We start from the raw sequence: 12,755 nt of genomic DNA, 5'->3' as shown, positions 1-12,755 counted from the left end.
AGAAACACAGACATAGAAAACAAACTTATGATTATCAAAGGGGAAGGAGCTGGGGAAGGATAAATTAGGAGTTTGGGATTAGCAGATACAAACTACTATATATAAAATAGATAAACAACAAGGTCCTACTGTGTAGCATAGGAACTATATTCAATATCCTGTAATAAACCATAAAGGAAAAGAATATGCATATATATGTATAACTGAATCACTTCACTGTACACCTGAAACTAGCATAACATTGTAAATCAACTACACTTCAATGAAAAAAAAAACACAAAGGAATAGGCAATATCACCCACTCAGAACACTGGAGGTCAAACTGAGGATACAGTAACAAATCAACAAAGAAAATAATGAGCTGTCAATTACTCACCATTATTCCTAGTTCATCACAGAGTTCATAGAATTCATCCTGCTCATAAATTCCTCCTCCCCAAACCCGGAGAGCATTCATGTTAGCATCCACAACAGACTGCAAAAGGAGCCGTAATCTACAGAAGAAGTTTTAAAAACAAATGCCAATTTGAAACCTTGGGGATGTTAAAAAAAAAAAAAAAAGATAAAAAAACCACATTGTGGTTGATAAACACATTTCAAATAGCTGTTAGAAGGACACATTTTTAAATAATGATGGTTTGGATACAACGCTAAGTGAAGAAAGTGAGACAAAATTATATACACATTAACTGTGACCACATTAAATAAACAAACCTACAGAAAAATTACGGGTGAAATCTTTTCTCTGCCTTCCAAATTTCAGTCATGCTATTACACTATTTTTAAAACTAAATTTTTGTTTGTTTTCTTTTTGTTTTTTCTATATGTATTTTTTAATATCTTTATTGGAATATAATTGCTTCACAATGTTGTGTTAGTTTCTGTTGTACAACAAAGTGAATCAGTATACATATATCCCCATATCCCCTCCCTCTTGAGCCTCCCTCCCACCCTCCCTATCCCACCCCTTTAGGCCAACACAAAGCATTGAGCTGATTTCCCGGTGCTATGCAGCTGCTTCCCACTAGCTATTTTACACTTGGTAGTGTATATATGTCAATGCTACTCTTCCACTTCATCCCAGCTTCCCCTTCACCCCCTGTGTCCTCAAGTCAGTTCTCTACATCTGCGTCTTTATTCCTGCCCTGCCACTAGGTTCATCAGTACCGTTTCTTTAGATTCCATATATGTGCATTAGCATACAGTATTTGTTTTTCTCTTTCTGAATTACTTCACTCTGTATGACAGACTCTAGGTCCATCCACCTTATTACAAATAACTCAATTTCGTTCCTTTTTATGGCTGAGTAATATTCCATTGTATATATGTGCCACATCTTCTTTATCCATTCATCTGTCGATGGACACTTAGGTTGCTTCCATGTCCTGGCTATTGTAAACAGAGCTGCAGTGAATATTGTGGTACACGACTCTTTTTGAATTATGCTTTTCTCAGGGTATGTGCTCAGTAGTGTGATTGCTGGGTCATATGGTAGTTCTATTTGTAGTTTTTTAAGGAACCTCCATACTGTTCTCCATAGTGGCTGTAACAATTTACATTCCCACCAACAGTGCAAGAGGGTTCCCTTTTCTCCACACCATCTCCAGCATTTATCATTTGTAGATTTTTTGATGATGGCCATTCTGACTGGTGTGAGGTGATACCTCATTGTAGTTTTGATTTGCATTTCTCTAATGATCAGGAATGTTGAGCATGCTTCCATATGTTTGTTGGCAATCTGTATGTCTTCTTTGGAGAAATGTCTATTTAGGTCTTCTGCCCATTTTTGGATTGTGTTGTTTCCTTTTTTGATATTGAGCTGCACGAGCTGCTTGTAAATTTTGGAGATTAATCCTTGTCAGTTGCTTAATTTGCAAATATTTTCTCCCATTCTGAGGGTTGTCTTTTCGTGTTGTTCATGGTTTCCTTTGTTGTGCAAAAGCTTTTAAGTTTCATTACGTCCCATTTGTTTACTTTTGTTTTTATTTCCATTTCTCTAGGAGGTGGGTCAACAAGGATCTTGCTGTGATTTATGTCACAGAGTGTTCTGCCTATATTTTCCTCTAAGAGTTTTACAGTGTCTGGCCTTACATTTAGGTCTTTAATCCATTTTGAGTTTATTTTTGTGTATGGTGTTAGGGGGTGTTCTAACTTCATTTTTTACATGTCCAGTTTTCCCAGCATCACTTGTTGAAGAGACTGTCTTTTCTCCATTGTATATTCTTGCCTCCTTTGTCAAAGATAAGGTGACCATATGTGCGTGGGTTTATCTCTGGTCTTTCTACCCATTTCCATTGATATATATTTCTGTTTTTGTGCCAGTACCATACTGTCTTGATTACTGTAGCTTTGTAGTATAGTCTGAAGTCAGGGAGCCTGATTCCTCCAGCTCCGTTTTTCTTTCTCAAGATTGCTTTGGCTATTCGGGGTCTTATGTGTTTCCATACAAACTGTAAAATTTTTTGTCCTAGTTCTATGAAAAATACCATTGGTAATCTGATAGGGATTGCACTGAATAGAACTACCATATGACCCAGCAATCCCACTACTGGGCATATATCCTGAGAAAACCATAATTCAAAAAGATACATGTACCACAATGTTCATTGCAGCACTATTTACAATTGCCAGGACATGGAAGCAACCTAAATGCCCATAACAGATGAATGGATAAAGAAGATGTGGCACATATGTACAATGGAATGTTATTTTCTGCATCTATTGAGATGATCATATAGTTTTTATCCTTCAGTTTGTTAATATGGTGTATCACATTGACTGATTTGCATATGTTGAAGAATCCTTGCATTCCTGGGATAAACCCCACGTGATCATGGTGTATCATCCTTTTAATGGGTTGTTGGATTCTGTTTGCTAGTATTTTGTTGAGGATTTTTGCATCTATGTTCATCAGTGATACTGGCCTGTAATTTTCTTTCCTTGCGACATCTTTGTCTGGTTTTGGTATCAGGGTGATGTTGGCCTCATAGAATGAGTTTGGGAGTGTTCCTCCCTCTGCTATATTTTGGAAGAGTTTGAGGATAGGTGTTAGCTCTTCTCTAAATGTTTGACAGAATTTGCCTGTGAAGCCATCTAGCCCTGGGCTTTTATTTGTTGGAATATCGTTAATCACAGTTTCAATTTCATTACTTGTGATTGGTCTGTTCATGTTTTCTATTTCTTCCTGTTTCAGTCTTCGAAGGTTGTCCTTTTCTAAGAATTTGTCCATTTAATCCAGGTTGTCCATTTTATTGGCATAGAGTTGGTTGTAGTAGTCTATAACACTTTGTATTTCGGCAGTGTCAGTTGTTACTTCTCCTTTTTCATTTCTAACTCTGTTGATTTGAGCCTTCTCCCTTTTTTTCCTGATGAGTCTGGCTAATGGTTTATCAATTTTGTCTATCTTCTCAAAGAACCAGCTTTTAGTTTTACTGATATTTGTTATTGTGTCCTTCATTTCTTTTTCCTTTATTTCTGATCTGATCTTTATGATTTCTTTCCTTCTGCTAACTTTGGGGTTTTTTTGTTTTTCTCTAATTGCTTTAGGTATAAGGTTAGGTTGTTTATTTCAGATTTTTCTTATTTCTTGAGGTAGGATTGTATTGCTATAAACTTCCCTCTTAGAACTGCCTTTGCTGCATCCCATAGGTTTTGGGTCATCATGTTTTCATTATCATTTGTTTCTAGGTACTTTTGATTTCCTCTTTGATTTCTTTAGTGATCTCTTGGTTATTTAGTAGCGTATTGTTTAGCCTCCATGCGTTTGTATTTTTTATAGTTCTTTTCCTGTCATTGATATCTAGTCTCATAATGTTGTGGTCAGAAAAGATTCTTGATATGATTTCAATTTTCTTAAATTTACTGAGGCTTGAGTTGTGACCCAAAATGTGATCTATCCTGCAGAATGTTCCGTGTGCAGTTGAGAAGAAAGTGTATTCTGTTGTTTTTGGATGGAATGTCCCATAAATAGCAATTAAGTCCATCTGGTCTAATGTGTTATTTAAAGCTTGTGTTTCCTTGTTTATTTTCACTTTGGATGATCTGTCCATTGGTGTAAGTGGGGTGTTAAAGTCACCCTACTATTACTGTGTTATTGTTGATTTCCCCTTTTATGGCTGTTAGCATTTGCCTTATGTATTGAGGTGCTCCTATGTTGGATGCATAGATATTTACAATTGTTATATCTTCTTCTTGGATTGATCCCTTGATCATATAGTGTCCTTCGTTGTCTCTTATAGTAGTTTTTATTTTAAAGTCTTTTTTGTCTGATATGAGTATTGCTATTCCAGCTTTCTTTTAATTCCCATTTGCATGTAATGTCTTTTTCCATCCCCTCACTTTCAGTCTGTATGTGTCCCTAGGTCTGAAGTTGGTCTCTAGTAGACAGCATATATACGGATCTTGTTTTCATATCCATTCAGCCAGTCTGTGTCTTTTCGTTGGGGCATTTAATCCATCTACATTTAAGGTAATTATTGATATGCATATTCCTATTACCATTTTCGTAATTGTTTTGGGTTTGTTTTTGTAGGTCTTTTCCTTCTCTTGTGTTTCCTGCCTAGAGAAGTTCCTTTAGCATTTGTTGTAAAGCTGGTTGGTGATGCTGAATTCTCTTAACTTTTGCTTGTCTGTAAAGCTTTTGATTTCTATGTCAAATCTGAATGAGATCCTTGCTGGGTAGCGTAATCTTGGTTGTAGGTTTTTCCCTTTCATCACTTTAAATATATCTTGCCACTCCCTTCTGGCCTGTAGAGTTTCTGCTGAAAGATTAGCTGTTAACCTTATGGGGATTCCCTTGTATATTATTTGTTGCTTTTCCCTTGCTGATTTTAATATTTTTTGTGTTTAATTTTTGTTTCATTCATATGTGTCTCAGCGTGTTTCTCCTTGGGCTTATCCTGTACGCGACTCTCTGCATTTCCTGGACTTGACTGTTTCCTTTCCCACGTTGGGGAAGTTTTTAACTATAATTTCTTCAAATATTTTCTCAGACCCTTTCTTTTTTTCTTCTTCTTCTGGGACACCTTTAATTCGAACGTTGGTGTGTTTAGTGTTGTCCCAGAGCTCTCTGAGACTGTCCTCCATTCCTTTCATTCTTTTTTCTTTATTCTGCTCTGTGGCAGTTATTTCCACCATTCTATCTTCCAGCTCACTTATCCGTTCTTCTGCCTCAGTTATTCTGCTATTGATTCCTTCTAGAGTATTTTTTTTTTTTTTTTTTTTTTTGCGGTATGTGAGCCTCTCACTGTTGTGGCCTCTCCTGTTGTGGAGCACAGGTTCTGGACGTGCAGGCTCAACGGCCATGGCTCACGGGCCTAGCCGCTCCACGGCATGTGGACACAAACCCATGTCCCCTGCATCGGCAGGCAGACTCTCAACCACTGCACCACCAGGGAAGCCCTAGAGTATTTTTAATTTCAGTTATTGTGCTGTTCATTACTGTTTGTTTGCTCTTTAGATCTTCTAGGTCCTTGTTAAATATTTCTTGTATTTTGTCTATTATATTTCCAAGATTTCGAATTATCTTTACTATCATTACTCTGAATTCTTTTTCAGGTACTTTGCCTATTTCCTCCTCATTTATTTGGTCTTGTGGGTTTTTATCTTGCTCCTTTGCCTGTAAGATATTTCTCTGTCTTCTCATTTTGTGTAATTTACAGTATTTGAGGTCTCCTTTCCCTCGGCTGCAGGGTCGTAGGTCCTCTTGCTTCTGTTCTCTGCCCGGTGGTGGGGTTGGTCCAGTGTCTTGTGCAGGCTTCCTGATGGGAGGGAATGGTGCCTGCGTTCTGGTGGGTGAAGCTGAGTCTTTTCCCTCTGGTGGGTAGGGCCGTGTCAGGTGGTATGCTTTGGGGTGTCTGTGAGCTTAGTATGGCTTTAGGTAGTCTGTGTGCTGATGGGTGCATTTGTGTTCCTGTCTTGTTGTTTGTTGTGAGGCGTCCAGCACTGGGAGCTGCTGGCAGTTGGGTGAAGCTGGGTCTTGGATTCAGATAGAGGCCTCCGTGAGAGCTCTCCGAGATTAATCTTCCCTGGGGCTGGGAATTCTCTACTGGTCCAGCATCCTGGACTCAGTGTTCCCACTCCAGAGCCTCAGGCCCGACTTCTGGTCGAGGGACCAACACCCTGCAAGTCGCTTGTCCCGGCAATAAAGGGGTTTAAAAAAAAAAAGAAAACAAAGTCTAACAAAACCCCAGACAAATGGTAAAAAGTAAAATCAAACAAATAGAAACAGAAACAAGGAAATGCTCACACACAAAAGAAGCAAAAACAGAACCAAGTAAAGCAAATAGCAAGCGAATAACCAGACAAACAAAAGAACCCAAGACAAAATCAAGCAATTAAGAAGAAAGCCGACAAAAACCCAAAAACAAAAAACAAAACCACAGCAGAGTGCCAACCGAAGAATGAAGCAAGGAAACAAAACTGAAAAAAATGACATTTTAAAGAAGAAAAAGAAGAGAAAGAGAAAGGAGAAAGAAGACAGAACAGAAAAGCAACATAGAAACAGAAATCTAAAAAAGTAATAATAAAGTAGAAAATATATTTAAAAAAAAAAGACAAACAAAACCCCAGAGAAATGTTAAAAACAAAACCAAACAAACAGAAACAAGGAAATACACACACACGTAAAAGAAACAAAAACAGAGGCAAATAAAACAAAAAGCAAGAGAACAACCAGACAAATAGAACTCAAAAATGAAATCAACTAGGATTAATACTAACAGAAACACATAACCTAAAAACAAAACCAAAGCAGTGTGCCCACTGAAGAATAAAGCAAGGAAATAGAACAAACTGATAACAATGATTTAAAAATAATAATAATAAAATAAAAAGGGAAAAAACACAGAACAGAAAAGCAAAATAGAAATGGAAATATTAAAAAAAAACTGAAGAAAAAGAGGAAGAAAAAAATTAGGGAAAAGAACACAGAACAACAGAAAAGCAAAGTAAAAATAGAAATGTATAAAAAAAAATATGTTATAAAACACAGAGATCCCAAAAGACTAAATAAAAAAAAAAAAACTAAAACAAGAACAAACAAAAAAAGAAAGAAAAAGAAACCAAAGGAAAAATAAAAAAAGAAGCCAGAACCAACAACAGAATGAATCAAAACATAATAAAATTAATAGTAATAATTATGTTTCCCTGGGGTATCTGCTGTGAAGGTCCTTGCACACTCAGTGAGCCATAGTCCCCCTCCGCCTCCCCAGGAGCCCCTCCTCTGCCTCTGGGCTGGTCTCCAGAACTGCTGTGGGCCCTGTGGGGACCCCTCTGACTCTGATGTGGCCCACTTCCTGCGTGTGCTGCCCCCAAAGTCCACAGCTGCCAGAGCTGGACCATTTTCATTTGTGGGAACACTCATTGTCTACTCAGATGTTCCATAGACACAGGGTCTTCCTAGCTGACCATGGGGATTTAATCTGCAGCTTGTACAGCTGATGGAAATATTTTCCATCCTCTTCCTTAGTCACCCCATCCCTGGGTTCAGCTTTGGTTTTATCCCCACCTCTGCGTGTGGTCCACCCACAGGAGTCCGGTCCTGAGGCTGCCTTGGAGCTCTTGGGTCTGGCCCTGTGAGAACCGGGTGTAGAGGTGGTATGACTGCTTGGATCACGGGAGCCCCAGTGGCACCAAATGCACAGGGGAGCCGGCAGCCATGGGTGCAAGAGATATGGCCCTAGTGAGGGCCTTTTCCAGGGCCCAGCCTAAGGCATGTAAGGGCCAGCCCTGAGAGGGTGGTTGTTTATTTTTTTAATTGCCCTGCAGCCAGCACGTGAGGGCCAGCTCTGAGGGGGCTTTTTTATGTCTCACAACCAGCACAAAAGAGCCAGCCCTGAGCAGGCTTCTTTTATTGTCGTCAGCAGGCGTCGACATGTGGGGAGAGAGAGGTTACAATAGTGGCTCCTCCCCCTGCGTGGGACTCAGCAGTAGTGCCCTGCTTCCATGGCAGTGCAGTCTTCCTCCATAGGCATTCCCTGCTGCGGACTTCTTCCCTCCCATCCTCTCAGTCCGTCTCCCCACAACCAACAGCAGTTCTCGCTCTGGGCCTGTTCTCCAATCCCCACACACCAGCTCCCAGCCCCCTTGCACACCTGTGAACACACATCCCAGTGCGGGGCACATAGGGCCGAGGTACGGACCGTCTGTGTAGTTCTCACTCTGTTCCGTCTGCCACAGATCAGCAGCTTCAAGCTCTTCCGACAGCGTCAAATGCTTCCATTCTGTCCCAGTGGATTTCCCCATCGGAGAGGGGGTATCCCCATTACAGAGGGGGTTTCTCCGCATTCGGGAATCTCTCCTCTGCTTCAGCTCCCCCTCCCAAGGGTGCAGGTCCCATTCCGCTTCCTCTCCTCCTCTTTCTCCCTTCCTTTTTTCCATCCTACCCAGTTATGCAGGGATCTTTATAGTCCTTTACATTGTCCAAGGTCTTCTGCTAGTTTTCAACTGACGTTCAGTGAGAATTGTTGCATCTGTAGATGTATTCCTGATGCATCCATGGAGAGAGATGAACTCCACGTCTACCTACTCCTCCGCCATCTTGAATCCTCCTAAATTTTTGTCTTAAAGTTACTCCTGTAGAAAAATACTGTAAACCTTGGAAAGTATGTGCTTATTTTATATAACCATTTCAAACTATATGATAAAAATCAAATTTTGAATATTAGTATTTAGCTCTCTCTCATTCCTTTTTACAATTCCTCCAGTCCAGTATTCCTTTATCTAGTAAACTTCCTTTCTGCGTTTCCAATTTCTATTGACATCACCCGCAGGTAAGTACAGAAATTTGCAGCCACGTTGAGAGTATGTACCCTCCATTTCCAGAACAGCATTCAGAAAGGAAGGAGAAAGGCCAATAACAGGATGACCACACACTCAGAGCACTGTGCTCCCAGCAAAGCCACCTATGGGCAGGTTTACTAATTGACCCAACTGTGCTGTACAGCCACTGCCAACCTGCCAGGAGTGGAAAGGAGCATTTGAAAAGGAGAAGAGTCAGCAAATTATCTGTGTTGTGTCTGGAGAATGATTGCATTTTCATATGAAATTCAAAACATTATACACATTTTGAAGTAAAAGGATATTACTACAACTTTTGGCAAAATTAGAGTTTACTTACCAGCCACATCTACATTCTAAACATAAGATATACGTCAATGCATGTTTGTACATTTAAATAAGTTAAATGTGTTTATTTTCACTTCACAAAGCTTATTTTCACTGTTACAAAGATAGTAGTTTATAAACCTAATCAGGAAATACTTTCTTGTTAAATTCTATTCTCAAAGCTTCAGAAAAACACTTTGAATTTTTAAATTTCTTTAGTTCTCTTTATTAAGGTAAAATTGAAAGAATGTGCAAATACCTTAGCATGAAAAGGTAAATATGGGTTCCTATTTCTTTTTAAGTGTGCAAAAAAAAAAAGGCATTCTTCAAAAAAAAAAAAGAAAAAAATCCAAATTTAATCATATTTTTCCCCCAAAGGGGCTAACTATCCAAAATGTGCATTAGTCATTTTCTTGTTCCTCTAGAAAAAATCTATAAACGTTGGATGATTTCAGCAGTCTCAAATAGTTTAGCTGTAAGACTACCTATAGCTCATGAGAATGAAATAAATGATTTTAAAATCCTTTCTAAAATTTCCATCATCCTAGAATTATATATTACCTCTTGGTTCCTTCCACTGGAACTAAAAAAAGTTAAAATGAGTAGCTCTTAAGCTCTGTGGGACTGATAATATGAAGAGGAACAAGAAATAAAAGATGATAACTTACAAGGCAGAGGTTACTCGATCCTGGAATGAATCTGGGGGAATCCAATTCGAGCCTTTCAGAAATATTGGAAGTCCATTAATTTTGAAGTAGAAACTCAGACCACGGGATCCTTTTATGGGCTCTTCTATGAGTTCCACTGTCCTAAAATAAACCTGTTATTAACAGAATTAAATAATGAATATGAAATTTAAAACATAAGCATATGACAAAACCAAACTGTATTGTTTACTATAGCCTTAAAAAAATAAGTAAAAGAGTTTTGTTTTTTTTTTGCGGTACGCGGGCCTCTCACTGCTGTGGCCTCTCCCTCTGCAGAGCACAGGCTCCGGACGCGCAGGCTCAGTGGCCATGGCTCACGGGCCCAGCTGCTCCGCGGCATGTGGGATCCTCCCAGACCAGGGCATGAACCCCTGTCCCCTGCATCGGCAGGCGGACCCTCAACCACTGTGCCACCAGGGAAGCCCCCAAAAGAGATTTTTTTTAAAGTAAACTTCTGAGCAGTTTACAGGAACATAAATTAGTGTTAATTTTCTATCTGCTATGAAGTACTTAATATGGAAGTGCACATTTTAGAAAAAATATATATAAAGAAATTATTGCCAGGTCCTGTTATTTCTCTTTGAAAAGAAAAATACAGAAACCATTGAAGAGTGAAATATACTGTAGCCTTCCCCAAGATGTAGGCATTTGCAATTATGTCAAAAGAAATATATTTGAGATAACACTTCAAAATTAAAATAAAAACTGATACTATTTCACAAAAGTGGGGAAAATATGTCACCAGTTAATCTGATGCATCTTTGAAAAACACATTCTTATTTCAGTGTTATTAAAATGTGCCAAAACATGAATTTTAGAATCAAAGAAATACAATACAAGGTATTTCATAATCTAACAACTTTCCAGTTTTGATAGCACATTATTATAAAGTCATTTTGCTTAATGGGCAATTTAATCCTAACTAATTATCACATCAAACTCAATGTCTGAGACAGCACTGGTATGGAGACTGGAGATGTAAGTGGTGCTCCAACTGGAAGAAAAGATGGAAGCACACAGTCCAGTGTTATCCTTGGTACGTGAGAAGAAGCTGAGACCTTTGTCCCTGTGACAGTCCAGCCAGGTTTCCCTACAGTTAAGAAGTGAGCAGCAAGACCCTAGATAGCAAAGATTGACATTCTTATCCAAATCTTCATTCTTTCCAGCCATAAACTGGATCAAGTACTGAGAGACACATTTCTATACCAACAAAGCCCTGTCTTTAAACCAAGATTATGCATTTCTTCTCTAGTTAAAAATAATTAATAAATCAACTTATTTCATGTAATAAAAGGTCCACCATTCTTCCACTTTCTGACTCTTGCCCTAATTAATATGACATGACAAAAGATATCAGAGTTAACTTTATGAGAAGCCACGGAACAAGGCCTGGATGAGGAGGATCTTGACATGGAATTACTACACCTGTTTTAGGATGCAAAAAAATAATGGTTACTGCCAGAGGTAACTTTTTTTTTTTTTTTTGCGGTACACGGGCCTCTCACTGTTGTGGCCTCTCCAGTTGTGGACCACAGGCTCCGGAAGTGCAGGCTCAGCGGCCATGGCTCACAGGCCCAGCCACTCCGCGGCATGTGGGATCTTCCCGGACCGGGGCACGAACCCGTGTCCCCTGCATCAGCAGGTGGACCCTCAACCACTGCACCACCAGGGAAGCCCCAGAGGTAACTTTTAAAACATCTTGATGGTAGATTCAAACATCTAGAACAGCAGTTCTTTAAATGTGGCCAGGGGACCATATGAGATCCCTGGGAACCTTTCAAGGGGGTTCCTGAGTTCAAAATTATTTTCACAGTAAAGCTAAAACATCATTTGCCTTTTCACTCTTACTCTCTTTTGAGTGTACAGTGGAATTTTCCAGAAGCTATGTGATGTGTAATGACATGGTCATTCTGACAGCTAATGGAATGTGTGCTTGTGTATTCTGGTGTGTTCTACTTCTCTAGCAGAGGTTGAGGGTATGAAGAGGTACATTTCCAGAGATTAACTCAATTTGTTCTCAGTACTACTGTGCTCTTACTAGCTGCTGCTGGTTATTCCTGCTATAATCTCTGTAGCCTCATTACTGTTCAATAAATTCTTATTTTGAATCTCAAAGTTTTCCTTGCAACTTACACAGAAACACAAAAGGACTAGGTACTTTTGTTAACTGTTTCATGTAATATTCTTAAGTTTTCAAATAAAAACAAATTTTAATTGAGACTCATTTAAACAATATTTTATCTCATTCTAAAAGAAAACTTACTTTTAATATGCTTTTCCCTAATTTTTGTCTTAAATTGTTGTCTTAAAATGGGATTAGAAGACTAACATTCTCACCTACAACCACACTGTCTACATTTAAAAGTGCTGAAAAAAATGAAACTGACATATCAGAGAGTCTTCTGACTCAAGGAAGGGAGGAATCTACTCCAAAGAAACTGGGTGAAATGATAAATAAGAAATGAGATTGTGATGAAAGCCATACTGCCCTCCACTTTGTAGATGTTAATAATTTATCTTATTGTATCTTATGCAATGGAACACTTAAAAATAATATTTATGGTGCCAGTTACGTTGTAGTATCATTTTGAGACCAATCATTCTAAGTATAAAGAAAAAGGAACTGAATATTTTAAACTCAGACGGATAAACTCTTCAAAAGGCTAACATTCTTTATTACGTTGTAATACATTGTTTTACATCGTATTATAATGTTTTAAAAACTAGCAATGACAAAAAGCACTAGAGTATCTCGTAGGGTTGGTTTTCACACTGCATTTGCTGGAGAAGCACACATATTAGCTGAGAGAGTTTTACAATGGGTAACACTGCTGGTGCCATGGCAAAAATCAAGGCAGTGCCTCCAAACTGTGCTAGTAGCCACTGTATCCTTCATTTTCATGCATTATTGGAGGGGGAGCGGGTGGGGGCAGTTTCACTTCA

General features: G+C 38.8%; 1 protein-coding gene across 49 annotated transcripts in view; it reads right to left on the bottom strand.

Moving 5' to 3' along the window:
- MANBA (mannosidase beta) overlaps positions 1-12,755 on the bottom strand; it is a 589,447-nt gene that overhangs the window by 534,813 nt on the left and 41,879 nt on the right. For all 49 annotated transcript variants that reach the window (XR_009564080.1, XR_009564069.1, XR_009564114.1 and 46 more), the window contains exons 8-9: positions 9,774-9,925; positions 377-494 (exon numbers count right to left, since the gene is read on the bottom strand). Coding sequence is in view for 1 of the 49 variants with exons in the window: in XM_030845116.2 (XP_030700976.2) it covers positions 377-494; positions 9,774-9,925 (270 nt within the window). In the remaining 48 variants the exon portion in view is untranslated. The remainder of the gene's footprint in view (positions 1-376; positions 495-9,773; positions 9,926-12,755) is intronic.

This window comes from Globicephala melas, chromosome 5, assembly GCF_963455315.2.
Source record: "Globicephala melas chromosome 5, mGloMel1.2, whole genome shotgun sequence".
Taxonomy (NCBI): domain Eukaryota; kingdom Metazoa; phylum Chordata; class Mammalia; order Artiodactyla; family Delphinidae; genus Globicephala; species Globicephala melas.
The sequence above is the reverse complement of the archived record's forward strand: the minus strand, read 5'-3'. Positions and strand labels throughout refer to the sequence as shown.